General features: G+C 39.3%; 1 protein-coding gene across 1 annotated transcript; it reads left to right on the forward strand.

Annotated features, from left to right (window-relative positions):
- Positions 1 to 5894: 5894 nt before the first annotated feature.
- Positions 5895 to 8598, forward strand: LOC131876340 (uncharacterized). Its single transcript, XM_059221433.1, has 5 exons — positions 5895 to 6098; positions 6211 to 6509; positions 6619 to 7016; positions 7140 to 7551; positions 7662 to 8598. Exons 1-5 carry the CDS (start codon positions 6043 to 6045, stop codon positions 8258 to 8260), a joined length of 1764 nt encoding a protein of 587 aa, XP_059077416.1. The 5' UTR covers positions 5895 to 6042; the 3' UTR covers positions 8261 to 8598.
- Positions 8599 to 21360: the final 12762 nt, after the last annotated feature.

Below are 21360 nucleotides of genomic sequence, written 5' to 3' on the forward strand. Positions count from 1 at the left end.
TCAACAACAGTCAACAGATCTCAGAATCAGGTGCATTCTCACCATTTTTTATTTTCAGTTTTGAATTTATATTTTTTTCTGCGAGAGCACCTTAAGGTTGAAGCACAATCTGCATCAAATTAACTAAACAAAGAGAGAAGAAAAACTTATTCTATGTTGGTCCTATTTGTTTTGTCTGTAGGTGTTGGACATGGAACAACAAATTTGAGTTGGGATTTTCTAATTGAATAGATGATACAATAAACTTTCTCATTGGATATGTAACGTTAAGAACCTTCTGATTGAACGACTGTCAAAGCAAATCAGATTTTATCTTATTCTCATGAATTTAGGAAGTCACCATGTCATGAAAGCAGAGCATATAAAAAAAAACTGTGCAACATTTGGTGATAGCTTCTTCCACCTGCAATTAGAAGACTGCCTTCCTGTGCTTGCAATATGGATCTTGGCTTCATAAGTGATCAGCAGAAGAGTAGATCGCGTGCAAATTGATCAGCAAAAAGTGTAGGTCTGAATCACCAAATTCTGAGACAGAATGATTGTGATATTAGCAGAAGTCTCTAAGCATTTCTGTAAGCCAGGTACGCTGGAAATTGTATTTTTCCAATTTTATTTTGTTTTAAGTTCATTGTGAACAGCTGTCATTGTCTGTGTGGTTGAATTGCTACTAAGAATGCCTTTTTTGAGGCACGATCTCATCTTGGCTCTATATTTGAAATCTAAAATTTTTAATAAACTTAGTGTTCATTTTTCATCTGATTGTTTTCAACATAGTTTTAAAACTCGCGGACTCGCCACGGACTCGCGAGTCCTTGGGAGCCGCGAGTCGGCGAGTCCTAGGCGAGTCCCTGCGAAAGACTCGCAAGTCTTTCGCAAAGACTCACGCGAGTCTTTTGCTCGGACTCGCGAGTCTTTCACAGGGACTCGCGGACCCAAAAAAGACGCCCGTAAAGGGTTAAAACTGAGTTTTTTTGTTTTTTTTCACTTCATTTTTATTTTTGTTTGGTTTTACGCGAGTCTTTTGCTCGAACTCGCGAGTCTTTCACAGGGACTCGCGGACCCAGAAAAGACGCCCGTAAAGGGTTAAAACTGAGTTTTTTTGTTTTTTTTCACTTCATTTTTATTTTTGTTTGGTTTTAGCAGGTTTGTAGGGTTTGAAGGAGTAGAGGGAAGAAGAAAAAATCAGCAAGAGAGATCTAGGTAAGGATTTTTTCTCTTTCTTTTTTTCTCATTTGAATCATTTCATTGTTTTGAAACTCAAAAAAATCTTAAAAAACAAGGGGATATGCTGCCAAATTTTTTTCTATTTTCTTTCCTAAGTTATTTCCTCATTTTTTTTTCTTGTTTATGAATGCTATTTTTCCCAAATGATTCATTGTCATTTTTTTTGTTGATTTTCCATAAAACCCTGCTGATTTTTATTTTTTCATGTTAAATCAGCAATGGCAAGTTCAACTCCAAGGGCAACCCCAAGGTCAGGAAGACAAAGAGATAAAGCATGGAAATATGGGATTGCAGGAAGCAAAAAGGGGGAGGTCACTTGCATCGAATGTACAAAATGGATGACTGGTGGAATCAATAGATTAAAATACCACCTTGCACAAATACCTGGATATGGTGTGGAGGCATGCCCCAAATCAACTTCTAAAATTATTAGAGAGATGAAGGCCATTCTTGCTGAGAATGATATGCATAAGGAAGAAAGGCAAAAAACAAGAGAAGCCATGGCATCTGCAATTAATCCCACATTGTCCACTTCGGGTCCCATTGGTCACACTCGGGGTCGTCAGTCACTTTCATCTTTTGGTGACAATGAGGGTGAGGCTAGTGGCACTCCTGTTAGATCAAACCCTAATTTTTTTGTACCACGCAATGTTCCAGGTGCACAACCTTCACTTGAAGGTACAGGATGGAATAAAGAGAAGCATGAACAAGCACAGATAGCAGCTTCAAACTTTTGGTTTTACAATAATCTATCTTTCAATGCAACAAACAATGTGTATTGGGAAGGTTTTGTTAATGGAGTAACACTTGCGGGTAAGGGGTTTAAGGCCCCAATATGTCATGACTTCAGTGGGCCATTGCTAGAGAAAGTTGTGCAAAATACACAAGGTGTGGTTGATGATCAGAAAAGGTATTGAAAGAGAAAAGGATGCAGCATTTTATCTGATGGATGGACAGATGGATGGAATAGGACTCTTCTCAACTTCTTGGTGGCTTCAAATGGTGCAATGGTATTCATAAAGTCTGTTGATGCCTCAAATGAAATAAAAAATGCAAAGACTTTGTGTAATCTGTTGGATGGTGTGGTTCAGGAAGTTGGAGTTGAGAATGTTGTCCAAATTATCACGGACAACGCAGCTGCATATGTATCTGCAGGTAGAATGCTTATGGAGAGGCATCCTTCGATTACATGGAGTCCTTGTGTTGCACATTGCTTGGACTTGGTGCTAGAGGACATTGGGAAGATTGGATGGGTGAAGAAGGTGGTTGAAGATGCAAGAAGTGTCACCAAATTCATCTACAACCATACTTGGGTGCTTGCTTTGATGAGAAAACACACAAATGGTAAGGACCTTGTGCAACCTAGAGTGACACGATTTGCTAGCCACTTCATCACTTTGCAGAGCATTCTTAATGCCATTCCTCATCTTAAGCAGATGTTTGTGTCAAATGCTTGGTTGGGGTCTGCATACTCCAAAAGACCTGAAGCAGAGAAGATTGTGAGCATTGTTTTTGATGAAGGGTTCAATAAAAGTGGAGAGGAGTTGACTGCGGTAAGTAACAAACACAAAAGTAAAGTTTATACAATCTTGTCTATTTGCTGATTTTATTTTTTAGGGGTTGATTTTGTACTAATTTAAAATTTGTTTTCATTTTTTTAGGTGACAGAACCTTTGGTAAGGGTTCTTCGTATGGTAGATGGCGAGGGCATGCCAATGGGTTTCATTTATGAGGCCATGGATAGGGCCAAAGAGGCCATTTCACATTACTATTGTGGAAATACAAGAAAATGTGAAATCCTTTGGTGCATCATTGATCGTAGGTGGACAAACCAACTCCACCAACTGATACATGCCTTCGCCTACTTTTTGAACCCGAAATTCTATTTCTCTGATTCATTTAGGGCTGATGAGGAGGTCATGGCAAGTGTTATTACATGCATTGATAAGATGACACCTGATCCTGAGTTGAGAGACAAGGTTCTTGATGAGTTGGAGGTGAGATTTGACATTTGCAATTGCTCTATCTTTACTTATGAATTCGGAAATGTTCATTATTGAATTTGAGTTTGACTCTTTGACTATCTATTTCTGAATTTGGAAATGTTCATTGTTCAAGATCTACAAAAGTGCAGAGGGGAGACTCTTCTCATCACAACTAGCAATTGATAGGAGAGGAAAACAACAATCAGGTAAAAAATTTAGTAACTTAGTTCAATAGTGCAAGAAAAAACCTACAAACTTGATTGTTACATTTTTTCTGAATTCTATTATTTCTAAATGTTTTTTGTAGATTTATGGTGGGAGAATTATGGTGCTGGCATGCCTAATCTTCAAAAGATAGCTATCCGTGTTTTGTCTCAGCCATGCAGTGCTTCTGGGTGTGAACGAAATTGTGGTGTATTTGAGAGCATTCATACAAAGAAGAGAAATAGATTGTCACAAAATCGGCTCAATGATCTAGTATTTGTTCAGTACAACCTTCACCTTCGAGTTAGACAGGTGGAGGGTGTTTCACATGAGGCCATTGACTTGGATGAAATTGATCCATATGGTGATTGGACCATGAATGAACAAAATGATGGTGACGATGTCCTCCTTGCCGAAGAAGAAATTGCAGAAATAGAGAGAGGAGCAGCACAAGATGCAAAAGGAGCAAGATTGGATGAAATGGAGGATGAAGATGAGGACGAAGATGAGGACGATGGTGAGGACTTTGACTTTGAAGAAGAATCATCTCACCATTTAGATACCACAACACCCACTACTACTACTTCTAGCTCAAGGCCTGAAAAATTGAGTTATATTAGGAAAAATACAAAGAGGAAGATGTGGTCTTCTCTTTGGTTTGTTCATTTACATTGTTGTTTTTCACATTTGGAGTTGGACTTGGACATATCATAATATGTAATTTTTTGAACATTTATATACTTATGCTGCCATTATAGTATTATACATTTTAGAATTGAAACTTGAAACTTGAATATGCTGCAAAACTTGAATATGCTGTCATGAATGATGAAATTTCAAATATTGTGTGTTTGTAGATCATATGACGTGTAATGTTTCAATTATGGCACTTATGTTCTCTAAATGCATTAATTTCTTTATGTTTTTTTTGTAAAACTACGGTTTTTTTTTTTGCCCAGTCTTTCGCGAGTCTTTCACGAGTCCAAGTTTGAGTCCAAATTTTTGGCTTGCCGAGTCCGAGGCGAGTCCAAGATTTTCAACTATAGTTTTCAAAATTCTGCTATCTAACTCTAGTCTACATTGCTTGGGTCTGTTGGTTTTTGTTAACTTAATGATGAACGGTGAGTACCAAACAGGTACTGAGAGGGGGGGGTGAATCGGTACAGTCAAAAACACTTTCCTAAAACTGGTTTGTCTGCGGACACTGCGCTTTGGCAAACAAACAGTAACACCGGTCTTTAAACAGAGTACAACCGGCAAACCTAGAATAACTGAGACCATAGATGACATACTCGCCGAAAACTCGCCGAGTTTTTGGGCCTGGCGAGTAGTAATGACTTCTACTCGCCAGGAAACTCGCCGAGTTTTTGGCAAAAACTCGCCGAGTTTTTGGTGAGTTTTTGCCAAAAACTCAGCGAGTTTTTGAAAAAAACTCGCCCGTGTTTCCAATACAGCCGAAAACGGCTTAAAAATTCATTTGTTTTTTGTTTTCCAATTATGTTTTGGGCTGAGAAGGGGGAAACTCATTTGGAAGGCTTGGAAGGTGATTTGGGGTGGTTATTGAGTGATTCCAAGTGGATTTGAAGGGGATTTGAAGGGAAAATCAGATTCCAAGTAAGTTTTTTAATTTTTTTTTCTATGCTTTTTTAAAACAATTTGTTTATTTTTTGTTGCATTTAGATTGATTACAAATGATTCCTAGGTAGTCTAAATCATTTCTAAGTTATTTACACAAGATTTAACACAATTCTTGTTGAATTTTCACAATTTTTTTGAAGAATCTAGTTTTCAAAAAAAAATTCAAACCCTACTTTTTTTTTTAAAAAACTTCGAATGATGTCTAAATTTATTTAAACTAATGTAGATAGTTTGCTTAGTGCTAAATTGTTTAACTAAAATGTTAATTTTTTTTTGCACTTTGTATGTGTAGGTTAAGTAAGTATTAATCATGGCAAGGGAGCAATGGCCACTAGATCCATGCCCATCTGGATTTATAGGCACCCGTCCTACAGGTGCTAGAGATGGGGCATGGAGGTATGCCTATGAGGGACCCGATCCTGGGTCAATTATATGCATAAAGTGTGAGAGAATACTTCATGGAGGCATCAACCGCCTCAAATACCACCTTGCAGGAATAGATAGGCATGATGCTAGAGCATGCCCTGGGACCAATGAAGAAATAAAAAGACAAATGAATGCCCTACTTGCAGCTGGGGAAGAGAAGAAACTGCAAAGGGAGAGGGCAAAACTAGCCATGAGATCAGCCATAGCTGAATCTCAAGGTGTTTCTATTGACCTTGAAGAGGAAGAAGAAGCACTTGAGGGCATAGTGGGCTCTCGGTGTGGCCCACGTATCCGCAAACCGACCATCAGCTCGCCCATTGCTTCTGCTTCCTCTAGTAGAGTACCTGGCCGGGGCCCTGTTCCACTTCCATCACAACGATCAGGTTCGATAGGTGATTATTTTGTGCCCAAAAACACAACTGGAGGACAACCATCATTAGAGGCTAGTGGATGGAATAAGGAGGTACATGAGAAAACTGACATTGCAGTTGCTGATTTTTGGTACTTCAACAACATTGCATTCAATGTGGCAGAGAATGCTTATTGGTTGAATTTGGTGACTGCTATGACAGTTTCAGGAAAGGGGTACAAGGCCCCTTCTCGCAGGGATTTGAGTGGGAGGTTAGTAAATTACTACATAGTCCACTTGATTTCATTTTTAATTATTTTTTAGATTTCTTGTTTATTAAATCAAAATTGTGTACTAATACCTAATTTCACTTTGCACTTACAGGTTGCTCACAAATGCAGTTGCTAGGGCAAGAGAAGTGATGGAGGATCAAAAAATTGATTGGGCAAATTATGGCTGCACCATTCTTTCTGATGGGTGGACAGATGGCAAGAACCGCACCATCATCAATTTTTTGGTCGCTTGCAAGGACAATGTAGTGTTCTTGAAATCTGTCGATGCCTCCAACAAGGTGAAAAATGCAGAAACATTGGCTGGAATGTTGGAGCGTGTCATCATGGAGGTGGGGGTAGAGAATGTGGTGCAAATCATCACAGATAATGCAGCAGCATATGTGTCAGCAGGTAGAATCCTTTTGAATTATCACCTTTAGGCACTAGCAATATTCTCATTTGTTGTGGGCTTTGTTTTACTTGGTTGCATATTTCTTAAGAATAAATTCTTCTTTTGCAGGAAGAATCCTCCAAGAGAGGCACCCCACTCTTTTTTGGACACCTTGTGCAGCACATGTCCTTGACCTTCTTTTGGAGGACATAGGAAAACTTGAGTGGGTGACTCCAGTTGTGGAAGATGCAAGGAGGATCACCAAATATATCTACAATCACCCTTGGGTCCTAAATTTGATGAGACAACACACGCAAGGGAAAGATTTGGTGAGAGTTGGTGTCACAAGGTTTGCAACGATTTTCTTGACGTTGCAAAGCATTCTTGCTGCATTGACTTCTTTGAAACAAATGTTTGTGAGTGGAGAATGGCTTAACTCACCTTATTCAAAGAAGCCTGAAGGAGAGGTTGTCGCATGCATAGTCTTCGACAACCAATTTGCACAAAGGGCTGCAGAGATTGTGAAGGTTGTTACTTCAAAACTTTAATTTTTAAATTTTAGTTATTCTTGATTCAAGTCTCTCATTACTAATTTGTAACTTCATTATTTAAATTTTGATCTTTTTGTAATTTGTATTTTTCAATTGTAGGTGTCAGAGCCCTTGGTTCGAGTTCTTCGCTTGGTGGATGGGGATAAAACCCCAATGGGATATCTTTATGAGGCCATGGATAGGGCCAAAGAGTCTATCAAAAATTACTACAAGGGGGATAGGCTCAAATTTGATCCCATTTGGGAAATTGTCGATAGGAGGTGGAACAATCAACTCCACCAACCCATTCATGCAGCAGGGTACTTCCTCAACCCTCGTTTTAGGTTCGGGGGTTCTTACTCAGATTCGAATGGAGAAGTCATGGAGGGCCTCAGTACATGCATTGAGAGGATGGTACCTGATGTTGAGGAGAGAGACCTCATTGTGAGTGAGCTCCAAAATTATGAGGGAGGAAGGGGTAAGCTATTCTCTTTAGAGCTAGCTAGGAGAGGAAGAACCACTCAAACCCCAGGTATAACATTTGCCATTTGGATTTTGGGATCTAAAGACTAAAATGATTGATAAATTATGTTTTCTCTTTTCTCTTTGCTTTCTAACTTTTCCATTTTATTTATTTTGCAGATGCTTGGTGGCAAAATTGGGGTGGAAACACCCCACATCTCAAAAAATTTGCCCTCAGAGTCTTATGTCAGCCTTGCAGTTCATCCAATTGTGAGCGCAATTGGAGCTTGTTTGAAGCAATCCACACGAAGAAGAGGAGCAAGTTAGCGCAAAAACGGCTCAATGACCTTGTCTACGTGCAATATAATCTTCGATTGCGCGTAAAGAAGGTAGAGGAACTAGAAGGTGGTCCAATTGACTTGGATGATATAGATCCTTACAGTGATTGGACATCACAGGAGCAGCCTCCATTGTTTTCCGACACTGACATCACTGATTTGGAGAGGCAGGCTATGGAGGAGGGGGGTGGATTTGGTTTCAGGCTGGATGACATTGAGGAGGATGAGGATGAGGATGAGGATGAGGATTCATTGCCAGTGCCAGAGGCAGGTGGAGACATAGCTTCATCCAGGATGGAGGATGAGTCTCAATCAACCATACCAAGCGAGGAGGCACAGTCACGCCCAGTCCCACAGCAGACTTATACGACTAGACAGTCTAGACCCTCTAGTTCTACCTCTCCCCATGTTTTTGCTAGAGCTGGGAAGAGGAAGTTGTAATTGTAATTTGTGATGATGTATTTACTTTTGGTTTTACAAAAACTATTTAGTAATTTACTATTTTGCTTCAGGCTTCCAGCCATCAGCATTCCTCATGAGGATGCGATTTTGTAGACACTTTGCATTTAAATATATCTAGAATCAGCTTGTTTCTTTTGTGTTATCATTTATTGACTCATTGGATGCATCTTCTCATTAAAAATTGCAAAAAAAATGCGTTTTTTACTAAGTTTAAGTGTGTTTTTAAGTTGCCGAGTTTTTCGCCGAGTTTTTCCGAGTTTTTCCCGAGTTTTCGCCGAGTTTTTTTCCCAGGGGCTTGGCGAGTCGAGCCGAGTCGCGAGTAGTTCAACTATGACTGAGACAAACATAAACCGGTTGACACTTAGCTTTCCACAACTTAATACTACACTTTCATTTCACCCTTATGCATGAACAAGTAATCTATCATCAGAAATATATATAAACAGCTAGATCAACATGATTTACCGCTTGACACAAGACACTAAATAATCACATGAAAAGCATCACACATGACACACAGATTTTTCACGTGGAAACCCAACTGGGAAAAACCACGGTGGGGATGAATACCCACAAGCTGCTTTTGAACTCTTTAGAAGTCCGCTCTGTTAGGAGCCTAGTCTGGTTAAAGACTGTTACAACAGGCTCTGCTAGGAACCGATCCTGTTAGAGATCACCCGGTTAAGGGATGGCTAAATACCCGGTTAAGGGTTAAACCCTGTTAGAGGTTACCTTGTTAGAGGATTTCAAGAACTCAATTAGTTTGAGTCACCATGTTAAAGGATTTACAGCAAGCTGATTAAAGCTACCCGGTTAAGGGATTTCCCAACTGTTGAAGTGGTTAAAGATCAACAGGTATTACAATGATCTGATAGTAGCACTCAATGCCTAATGCAGATCCGCTTAAGTTCCTTTCTTCTGCACACACACAATGCAGGAATCAATCCTCTTATCTCATCTGGTATGGCAAGAATTACGTATCTCCTCACTTAGATACACACGCACCATTTGCCAACAACCTCGGCATGAAACACAACATCGACCTTATAGGAAACAGATAGGTCGATAGCATAAACCCTAAACCCTAAACATTTAGGTTAAGCAATTCAGGCAATTCAATCCTGGCCATTGAACACTTTGCATTTGAATACAACGGTTTTGAACAGATCTCGAGACATTCTCCATCGCTCATTCTTCACCGCTTTATGGAAGCGATAACCCATCACGTGTTCTCCACCGTTTACAGGGACTTCGCACATTCCCAAGGTAGATAGGATCAATCTCCTTCATGCAAGATCCTTTACGCGCACAAGGCTGACATGGCACCATGATCTGATCTTCATTACAATTCTAACTCATCATACGATGTCATCGGTTGAATCACACAAGCTTGGAATACTTCAACCGGAAACCTTTAAGCTAAGACTACCAACCGGTTTTCATATCATGTTAAGTCTTCATAGAAAACATTCCATATGCCGGTTCACATTTCATCATACCGGTTCTCTTGGACAAACATACCACTTCACCTATTGCTCAATATACCGGTTTATACCACTATACCGGTTTAGCTTCAATATACCTGTTCACTTCTTTGCACATATACCGATTCACCACATTGTACCGGTTCACTTTTCAACATATTGCCAGTTCACTCTCCAACATATTGACATCAATGACAACATAATATCATCATGTCAACATACTCAGCACAAATGCCAACAGTTTTTCCTTGACCCACTCCAGCTCAAGCACAAGATGGTATCATAGCCTGCTCAGGTGACTGGGAGTTGAAGAATGACCCATAGAAACAGATGAAGAGGTGTACCTGTTTGGGGTGAAAGAGGCCCAAGAAATGCTAGCAATGTAGAGTAAATGGAAGCCATCAGAGCCTTACAAGCTCAAATGTAAGCCATAAGAGCTGTCCAACAAAGAGTGGAGGCAGAGGTAAGAGATCTAGACGAAAATGAAGAGGAAGAACATCAGGAAAAGGAAGCTCCTGAAGAAAGGATAATCAAGGTATTGCTAAAAATGGGAAGCACGCCCAAGATGGATTTACCCAATTATGCTAGTAGTCTAAATCCAGAAGAGTCGATCAACTGAATATCAGACATGAAGAAGTACTTCGACTTAGAGAAACTAAATACCCCAGGAGGGTTAAGGTTGATGTTACTAAAGTAACTTAACTAAAGGGCCATGCATCATTCTAGTGAGACCAAGTACAACAAGAAAGGGTTAGTATAGGAAAAAACAAATCAAAGTATGGGATAGAATGTTAATCAAATTGGAAAATAAAGTTTTTACTTCTGATTACTCTATTATACTGTTTAAGAAGTTGTAAAATATCTATAGTATGAAAGAATACACTAAAAAGTTATGTAAGTTGATAGTCTAAGCTCGCCATTCTAAAGACACTTTAGAAAAAGTTTCAAGGTATATTAATGGGCTGAGACTAACAATTCAAGATGAAATTAATATCTTAGTATTAGATCAATGGAGGAGGCATACCAGAATGCATTAAAGGCTAAAGATAAGTTGGTCAGAAAGCAACAATATACTAATATAGTCATGGCACTGATAGAGGACATGGCAAGCAATCAATTGGATGTGGACAAAGTTCCAATGAAAAGAAGAATGATGATGAAAAGAGTTCACAAAGAGAAGGATTTCAAACTTCAAGAGGAAAAGGATTTAGAGCACAAGGATGTGATCAAGGATTCAATGCACCTACTACAACTATGGAGCACATGGGCATCAAGCATATGAATACCCAAAATCTAATGAGGAAAATAAGAGTGACAAAAGAGTCATTATTACACAAGCTGAGGAAATTAAAGATGATACAATTGCATCCATAGAACCAAAAAATGGAGGAAATCTAAAATTGAAGTGGGAGAGGAGTAATTTAGTACTAAATGTATAGGGGTAAGTGATGCAAGCTGATTATAGATAGTGGTAACACTAGTAACTTGGAGTCTACGGAGACGGTGGAGAATCGGCATTGAAAACAATAGCACATTCCAACCTGCACAAAGTCTCACGGCTGCGAAAGGGACATCAAGTCAGTGTCTGGGCAATGTGGGATCAATTTTAATATTGGTAAGTACTATGATGAGGCATGGTGTGATGTTATTCCAATGGATGCATGTCATGTTCTTTTAAAAAGGCCTTGGCATTGGCAATATGATAGAAACCTGATCCGTGATAGAAGGAAAAATGCAATTACAGGTCTAAAGATGGCGAAAGGTATGAGCTATTTCTTACGAAAAAATAGGTAAAAGAGCTAAATGTGTACTAGTTTTATTATCTAGTAAGCAACTTTCAAGGAAATTAAAAAGACCAAGATATGTTGTGTTTCCTCAAGAAGAACCTAAGGAGGATGAAATTTCAATGGAAGTTGTACATATATTGAAAGATTATGCAAAAATTGTCTCTAAGGATTTGCCAGCAACTAGAGGAAAATCTCACATCAAATGGGTCCGATCCCAAGAGCTAGCCTACCTAATATAGCACCCCATCGAATGGACCCAAAGATTGTTGCAAAATTAAACAAACAAGTACATGATGTATCGGATTAATTAGGAAATGTTTGAGTTTATGTACATCCAGCAGTTTTAAAACAAAGGAGGACGGTGAATGGAGAATGTGCACCAGTTCAGAGGCAATTGATAACTATTCAGTATAGATTTCCCTTACCTAGAATAAATGATTTAATGGACTATCTAAGTGAAACTGGATGTTCAAGATAGATTTAAAAAGTAGAAATCACCAAATTAGGAGGGTGATGAATGTAAATCTGCTTTTAGTTATAAGGATGGATTATATGAATGGTTAGTAATACCCTTTAGCTTAAACAATGCCCCTAGTGCCTTCATGAGACTAATGAAAGAAGTGTTAAAACCATTTATAAGGAAATTTGCTATGATTTATCTTGACAATATATTGGTATTTAGCAAAACTAAGGAAGAACATCTATAGAAATTGGGATGCAGCTATTCTGGCTCCAAAATGGTGTTTTAAAACACGTTATTGATAATTTGATTCTTTCGAAAAATCACAGCCGTCGGTTTTGTGATTAACAGTTAACATTGCATCCATAACTGCGTGTTATGTGCATTTCCGTAGTACGTTAGGTCGGGTTTGGATCCAGAATAGCCGCAGCCTAGCAATTGAGATAGGTTTAAGAAAACTTGAAAGAAGAGAAGTTGCTGATACATTTGAAGAAGTGCTCATTGTTTAAAAAAGAATTGAAATATTTGGATTTTGTGTTATCAAGAGAAAGATTGAAGACAGATCCTACAAAGGTGACTGCAATTCGGGAGTAGCCTACACCATAAAGTGCTACAAAGGTAAGATATTCCTATGGAATGGCTAGTTTTTATAGAAAATTCATAAGAACTTTTAGTGGAATTTGTGCACCATTGAATTCTTGTATGAAAAAGCATATATTTAAATAGATAGTGGAAGCACAAAGAAGTTTTGAGCTTTTATAAAAGCAGGTAGCCAAACAGATTATATTCACACAACTTGATTTTGAAAAAGTGTTTCAAGTGGATTATGATGTGAGTGGAAAGGCGATTGGATTTGTGTTGAGTCAAGAGGGCGGACCTATAGCCTTCTTTGATGAGAAATTAAATGAGGGAAAACAGAAGTATTATATTTATGACCAAAAATTATATGCCATCATTCAAGAATTGAAGAAATGGAAGCATTACTTATTGCCTAGAGAATTTGTTCTCTATAAATATCACCAAGCATTAGAGTATGTGAACAGCCCACTAAAGTTGAATAAAAGAAAAAATTAAGTCAGTTGAGTACCTACAAAGTTACTCATTGGTTTTGAAGCACGGGCCCAAATAGTCAGATAGAGTAGCTGATGCTAAGTCAAAGGATATTGCTGTTGAAGACTATGAAGGTTAAGGTGATTGGTCTTTATTACTTGAAAGATTCATACAAGGATGATCATGATTTTGCTAAGAAATGGAAAGCATGTCAAGATGCGAAAGTATGTACAAATTTCTTTATTCACAAAATATCTTGCTTAAAAAATCACCAATTATGTAAACCCCAAAGATCTGTGAGGAAGAACCTCATGATGGAAATGCAAGGAACGGGCAGGCATTAATGGTCATTTTGGAAGGGACAATACCCTTCTCCAATTAAAAGTAAGATATTATCTGCCAACTCTAAAACATGTAGAGGAGTTTGTTGCTGGATGTAGAGCCTAGCAACTAGCACTACTAGGAGCAAATACCATTACTTGTTCCAAAGGGACAATGGGAAAATATTAGCATGGATTTATTTTTGGAATTACCAAGAACTTAAAAGGAAATGAACATATCTTTGTAGTAGTGAAGAGGTACTCTAAAATAGCTCACTTCGTACCATGTAATAAAATCAACACAAAATATTGCCAAATTATTTTTCCAAGATGTGGTAAGGTTGCATGGTTTACCTAGAAGTATTATTTCTCACAAGGATATTAACTTTATGAGATATTTTTGGATGATATTAAGGAAGAGATTGGGTACCAAATTAGATTTCAGTTCTACCCATCATCCTTAAACTAATGGACCAATGAAAGTAGTAAATAGGAATCTTGAAAAACTAATCAGAAGTTTGGTTGGAGATAAACCTACTAGTGGAATTTGATTCTTCCCAAGAAATATTGACCAATTCAATTAACCACTCAACAGATTGGGTACTGTTGTGACCATTTCACACATCGCCCCATTAAAATGGGGACCCCCTCTTTTTGCTCGTTTTGCTCGCCTTTCTCTTCGTTTTTTTAGGGTTTTGGTTTAGTGTGTCAGTTGTCTGGATTAGGGTCAAGCCTTAGGGTTCCCGTTTTGACGTTTTCAGGCCAGAGTCCAATCCGTCTTGAGAGTTTTTGAGCTTCCTCCCGTAGGATGCAGTTTTGAAATGAAGTGAATTCGCCAGAGGTCCAGTAAATTTGCCTAAGTTCAGTCGGAATTTTAAGTGCAAGTCTAAATTTGTCTAAGTGTTAATGATGAGATTTTTGATTTTGTCTGATTGAATGATTTTGACTAAATTTTGGAATTTTGATGATTGATTCTGGGCATTGGAAAGGTCTTGTTGTTGCCTTGTGAAGTGACTAAACCCTTGAAATCATGATATTTTGGCCTGTGGAAGCAAAATCGCTCCTGTCCCTCAGTGAAGGACCGGAGCTTGTTTCTCAAAATTTTACTGTCTCTGCAGGATCAAGACGAATTTCGAATTGGAAGTGATAAAGGAAGGCATGTTCTTTCCGTTGAATATAATTTGAAGAATTTCACAAGCATGGAAATGTGCCAGGAGCAAAAATCGCTCCTGTCCCTCAGTGAGGGACCGGAGCTTAAAATCCAGCATTGCCTTGTCCTTGCAAGATTTCAACAATTTTGCGATTTGAGGAGAACCAAGGAAGTGCATTTTATCAGTTGAATATAATTTGAAAGCACTAACATGAGGAAAACTTGGCCTAGAAACTAATTCGCTCCTGTCCCTCAGTCAGGGACTAGGGCGAAATTTGATGATAGCTCCCGTCCCTCTCCCAGGGACCTGAGCGATCTTCCTCATAGGGCAAAATTCGAGTGAAGATCAAGTAAGTTTTGAGTTTGAAGCAAGTAAAGGAGGTATAACGAACCTGTTGAAGCCAAATTGAAGATTGAAAGACGCCTGATGAACTCCATATTGGCCTAGGCGCTCCTGTCCCTCAGTCAAGGACCAGAGCGATTTCTTCCTTAGATCAATTTCTTGCCAAGTTAAAACGAACTCCAAGCCAAAGATGAATGAAAGGGGGCACAACGAGTCCATTGAAGATAATTTTGGAAGTTGGCAAAATGTGATTGAGCTTGAAAATGAAAATTCACTCCTGTCCCTCAGCCAAGGACCAGGGCGAAATGTTAGTTATCTTGCCTTCCACCCAAATTCAAGTCACTCCAAGTCAAGGTGTAAGGTGGCGATGACGTTTTGAGGTGTCTCGACGAAGAATGAAGTTGCAAGGACCGCCAAAGATGAAGGAATTGCACTATATGCTCAAGTTCGCTCCTGTCCCTCAGTCAGGGACCAGAGCGAAATATTCAAATGTGTCCAAATTTAAGTTGCCACTCACATTTTAAGTGTTCGAAAGGGAGTAAAGAGCATCATTTTGAACCTTGAAGACAATTGCAAGTTAATATGATGAAAGATTTATACTATATACCCAAATTCGCTCCTGTCCCTCAGTCAGGGACCAGAGCGAAATCTCTATAAAGGTTTAAGTTTTGAATGATAATCACGTTTCAAGTGTTCAAGAGGGATCAAAGGACACCGTTTTACATTGTGAAGGCGATTGCAAGTTGATACGAACAAAGATGAGCCCAGGATACCAAGAATCGCTCCTGTCCCTCTCCCAAGGACCAGGGCGATATTCATTATACTAGCCAGTTCTTTCAAAAATCACGCTAAGTCAAGGACGTACAAGGTTGCACAAAGTCTAAGGTGTCTTGAGAAGATGATATGTGAGGGAGTTAAACGTTAAAAGGTGATCAACTAGAGCAAGGAGACAAGATCGCTCCTGTCCCTCTCCCAGGGACCAGGGCGATATTAACTACATCACTCATTTTCTTCCAAAGATCACATCAAAACAAAGATGCATAAGGTTGAAAACGTCATTTGGAAGGCGACAAACAAGAAGTGAACGTCAAAGATCACAAATTTGAGCTAAAAATGGAAGTTTGCTCCTGTCCCTCAGTCAGGGACCAGGGCGATAATGGTCACAAGGGGCATTCGTCTACGAAATCAAGTCAATCAAGCTCAAGATCCTTGTCGAAGATGTCAATTTCAACGTGAAGATGGAGATTTTGAACGTAAAAGGCAAAAGAATCAAGACTAAGATGATAATTCGCTCCTGTCCCTCTCCCAGGGACCAGAGCAATGTGGTTTGTACCCTTACCTCTCCCAAATTTTGGCGCTAACACAATTCTTAAATTTTATTAAATGCTAAAAAATCGATAAAATTTGAATATTTAATTAATAGCATTTAAAATTTGCGCATGAGCATTTATTAAATAATTTTGCCTATTTAAAAAATCGAATTAATTAAAAAACGAAGGCATTTAATTAATTAATTATTATTTTAAATAAAATCAAATTGGAGTGCTTGGATTTAAATTCTTTTATTTTTACAAAGTCAGCCCTCGTTTTTTTTAATTAAAATTTTTTTTTTTTTTTTAAAAATAAAAAGTCGGCCTAGAGGTAATGGAGGGGGTAAGCGCCTATAAAGGAAGGTGAAAATTTCATTTTCAAATCATCATTTAAACCTTCATTCATATGCGATTTTGGAGAGTAAAGGAGAAGTGCGAATTGTGTTCAAGTGGAGCGAATTTCATCAATTACAAGGTGCGAATTTCCATTCAAAGGAAGGCGCGAGCTTCATCAAAAGGGAGTGCGAGTTTGATTGGAGTTGAGCGAACCTGCTAAGATCACGTCAAAGACCCCAAAGGTGGCGAATTGCTAAGGTGGACGTTCGTTTGAAAAGGATCACATTGGAATCTTCCAAACATCGATTTTTGCCTAGGCGAATCTCTTTATTTTGCATTTTAGAGTTAGATCTCAAGCAAGGTATGGCGATGTAATCCTTTGTTTTAATTTTGAATTTTGATCGTCATTGCCTTAAATTTTGAATTTTGAAATTTTGAATTTCAATAGCTCAATCGTTATTTAGGAAATGATAACTCAAGGACTTATCATGAAGTTTCCTAAAATTAATCTTTGATCTAATCTATGTTATGCATTGCAAAATCTAGTTCTTATTATGAAATGTTGTGTAGGTATTACAATGGCGACCCCGAAGGCAGGAGCATCCAGCAGTCGTCCAGCTCTCATGAAGGAAGATCAAAAGAACGAGGAACTGGAGACCAAGATCGTGTCTAAGTGGAGCAACATTGGAGATACCAACTTGGGCAACTTCAGCACGAAGAAATTTCGAGAGGTCCCTTACATTGGCAAGCCATCACCTGTCGCCAGGAGGATAATTGAGAGTGGCATCATTAAGGCGGCCAGCTTCCCTCCAGCAATTCAGTGCCATGAGTTGATGATTGAGTGTGCTCGTCATTATGATCCTCAGTCCAGAACGATCGTGTCCAATGAGGGAAACACTTTAGCTTATCTTTCAGAGGAAGCTATAAGTGAGGCTTTCCATCTTCCAGAGCACAGAGATATGGTCTACAAGAGCATAGAAGGAGCCAGGTCCATGTACGAAGATGATCCAGATGCTTGCCTAAGCATCATCAACAAGAACTGGTTACTTAAGAGTCGTCCTCGCCTGAGCAAGATCCCGAACACACCACATAGGATCGATTTCCAGGAGGAGTACAGAGACTTGATTACAATGCTCAACCGAGTCACAGGAGCTCCTCAAGCCTTCTACTTTGAGAAGTGGATGTTCTACTTTATCCAGGTAATAGTTCAGGGAAAAGGAACAATTCATTGGGCTAGGATGATTAGCCATTGCTTGGACGTACAGTTAAGGAGGCTCAAGGCTACCAAGTCCTTCCACATGAGTTCATATGTCATATATGCCTTGATTAGGAGCTTTGAGTACGCAGGACTACCTCACAGAGGAGTGATTGGAAGAGGACCCGGCGAGGTCAGAGTTTGTGATTCCTATGTTCACTTGCATCATCCACCAGGAAGTAACTACAAGTTAGTTAATGATACCTTCACGATGAACATCACCAGGACGTTGCAAGGCGGGATTCACAATAGATTATCTCAGGATGCAGAGGAACTAGTAAAGAGGTACGGTGCTTGGTTTATCCAATTTCCGAAATTTACTTATATCAGAGTCCATGGATGTCCTTCACCTCCATACATGTTGTCGAGATATCCGACAGACAGAATAGTGTTACTTGAGGTAACAAGACAGTTGGCAGCTTATGCGAAGGCATTCAGACACAGACATGGAAATGGAGTTCCTGTACCTATCATCTTAGGCAATTCAATTGAGGTATGTCCTAATGCTTTAGCCATGGATGACGCAGAGAAGGAGTTAGCTTTGTATTCTTTTTCATTCTTTGCCTTGAGGGAGAGCTTTGATCCACATGGATATATAGAGGAGACAGTCGGTAGAAAGTTTAAGCATGAGTTTCAGATAGAAGATTTTATGATGAATCTCTTAGACGATCTTGAAGTGAAAAGAAAGATGCATTCTAGATTGCCTTTGGATTTCATCAGGAAATGCAAGATTTACAGAGTGGCCAACCAAGCTCAGGACAGTGGCAGACATCTTCAGTCATCCTATGATCGAGAAAGCAAATCAGTAAGGTTGGACTGGAATGAGCCCGAGGTTGTGGATCTAGATGCTTTGATGGCTTCAGTCTTGTCTTGTACTCGCAGATGGGTTGATGTGCAGCATCAGAAGTTGAGAGAGCAGGGCATAGCTATGACTTTCACTTTGGAAGAGAAACCAGCTGAAGGTGGAGCTAGTGTAAGCGAGGGCAATCCTAATCCCAGAAATACAAGTGAGGGCAACCTTCGAAGTGCAAATGAAGGCAATCTCCATCCAAGAGGCTCAAAGAGGAAAGAAAGACCTGAGAAGAGAGAATCTTCCAAGAAGAAGCAAGAGGCCAACCGAGATCGTTCATCCGGCACATCTTCTCGACAAGAGAAGAGGACATCTGAGATAGAGGAATCCATGGAATCAATGGTACAAAATGATAAAGAAGGACAGGCACCTCGAAGGTCACCAGGTGGATCTTTTCAAGATAATGAGTTGCATGAAGATAGGGAAGATAATGAAGTAACATCTCCTCCCAGAGAAGAAGAATTGCTCAAGGAAATACAGGTTAAAGAGACAAGATCCGCCATCCCAGATTGGTTGAAGGAAAGATTAACGAAGGTAATTGTGATCGAGGACGAAGACAATGTAATTGATTTGGAGAGCCTTGTTGGACATTCCCAGGAAGTGACAGAGAAGAGAAAAGCTACCAAGATGTCCAAGATGATTAGAGATGAGACTGGATCCAGAATATTGCAGATAGCTACACCGGCCGTGGACAAGTATGAAGGTGAGATCCTTGCAGAAGAATATGATGTAGAGACATTTGAGCTTGGTCCACTCACAGCCGAGCAGACACTAGATGATGCCACCGATTCGTTTGAGGCATTGAAAGATAAGCTTAGGGAAGAAATGGAGAAAAATAGAAAGCTTGAGAGAGAAGTTGGTGCATGGAGAACATATTTCAGCCATCTCAATCAGCCTTTGGGACGTCAGGATCCAGCAAGATCACCCGTACAGGCACTTCCCCTTCAATCAATTAGTGAGGCAGAGAGATTCAGGAGTTTGGTCCAGCATATGAGCACTTGGATGGACAAATCCCATACAGTTGCCGTAGAATTTGCAACAAGGATGATGAAGACTATTCACAGGGCTATCCAGGTTCTTGAGATCATCCACAACTTGATGATAACAGTAGCTGCTTTTGCTCATACCAAAGAGGTTATCATTCCTGTCTTGCAAGTAATCAGACAAACATCGAAGAAGGTCTTAGCGCAGGAAAAGATCATGGATGGAGGACCTCACGGTTTACGTCAGTGGTCAACCTTACTCCAGATGAAGGAAGTTCTCTTCGAGGACATCAGTACTAGATGTAGCCATGTTGAGGAGGTTATCCACCCGATCCAGGACAGAGTATTTGAGGTACTACGTACCATTCTTGGCAGGAGGATCGAGATTGAGACAGATGTGGATTTGCAGGAATTGGAGGATAGAATCAAGGTTATCTTTTGCAAGGATGCAAATGTTATCACAGATGAGCAACGGGACCAGATGTTTGCTACCATGCTGCTAATTGAAAAGACTAAGGAACTTGAACCTGGTTGGGACGCTGCTCTTCTCCAGGCATTTGATCAGGGCATCCACTTGGAAGAGAGAATGAAGAATCTTCCCGAGATTCCAATTGCTGAGATCGAAGGAATCGTGTCTAGATTCATTGCATATGCTAAAAAGGAGCATTGGAAAGGGAATAAGATTCTAGATGAGAGATTGTTATAGATGACATGGCACCTTAATTGTCATTGGTTTATATCTCCTAGATTTTCGTGCCAAATTTAATAATTGGCTATGCATTTAATGTTGTGCAATAAAAGGGGAGCTTTTGTAATAAAACCCTAATTAGGGTTTAGGTGTCATAATCTTGGCCATTGATCTTCTTTCGATCTGGACCGTTCATTGTAATTGAGGATGCTATTTATACCCTCATTTCTTTCATTTTTTGTAACTAGAAAATTAGAAGATGAGATTATTGATGTATTAGGGAGAGATTAAAGTTTAGAAGCAATTTACTTTTGTAGCTAGATTGAGCTTTGAGAAAGGAATTCAAACAATTGTTGCATATGATGGCTTTGAGATCAATGAAATATTGAAGTTATGGTGTTTTGTTGCAATTCTCTTGGTTATCTTCATGGTTGTTCATTTTTCTTGAATCATTCTCAATCAAAGTAGTGTGTTAATTCGAGGGACAAAGTGTTGGACTTGATCTTTGGTAGGATTCGCTTTCCAAACCACTAGCTTCTTGCTGATTGTAGGAACGCCTTGCGTGGTCGACTGGAGATATTTGAATCGCTTAAACCTTCAATCGTTGTTGTATCTTGGATATGTACCTTCATGGTAGTGTCCTTGATCTTTGATGTATTGAAAAATCATTTATTACCTTAGAAGATCGCATCAATTTCAATTGAGTTGTTAATTTATGGCAATATTGAAGTTGGTAGAATCTCACCAAGTCTTGTCCACATTGAGTCATTCTTAGGGTTAGACTAGATTAGACCTCTTGCAAACCCTATCCTTTTGATATTTTTGAAAAGCTTGTTTAGTTTAAAATCTTCGGCAACGCAAGGCCCCTTGATGACACAGCAATCACAACGACCACTGGTGCTTATCCACACGTAGAGACCCTACTAAAAGGAACATTGGAGTCATCCTAACTGATCCTTCTTGCGATATCTTCAGCAGTTAGCGACTTTATTCAAGAGAGGATAAGATGCCTTTGGGTATTTTATTCTGTGTATGATTGTGTACAAAATACACGTCAACAGGT

The sequence above is a fragment of the Cryptomeria japonica genome, chromosome 5, assembly GCF_030272615.1.
Source record: "Cryptomeria japonica chromosome 5, Sugi_1.0, whole genome shotgun sequence".
Classification (NCBI taxonomy): domain Eukaryota; kingdom Viridiplantae; phylum Streptophyta; class Pinopsida; order Cupressales; family Cupressaceae; genus Cryptomeria; species Cryptomeria japonica.

Excerpts from the sequence above, each read along its gene's own strand:
- LOC131876340 (XM_059221433.1), top strand. The coding sequence starts at position 6,043 with ATGACAGTTTCAGGAAAGGGGTACAAGGCCCCTTCTCGCAGGGATTTG. Across the intron at positions 6,510-6,618 it reads AGCAGCATATGTGTCAGCAG|GAAGAATCCTCCAAGAGAGG; the intron begins GTAGAATCCTTT and ends CTTCTTTTGCAG. Across the intron at positions 7,017-7,139 it reads GGGCTGCAGAGATTGTGAAG|GTGTCAGAGCCCTTGGTTCG; the intron begins GTTGTTACTTCA and ends TTTCAATTGTAG.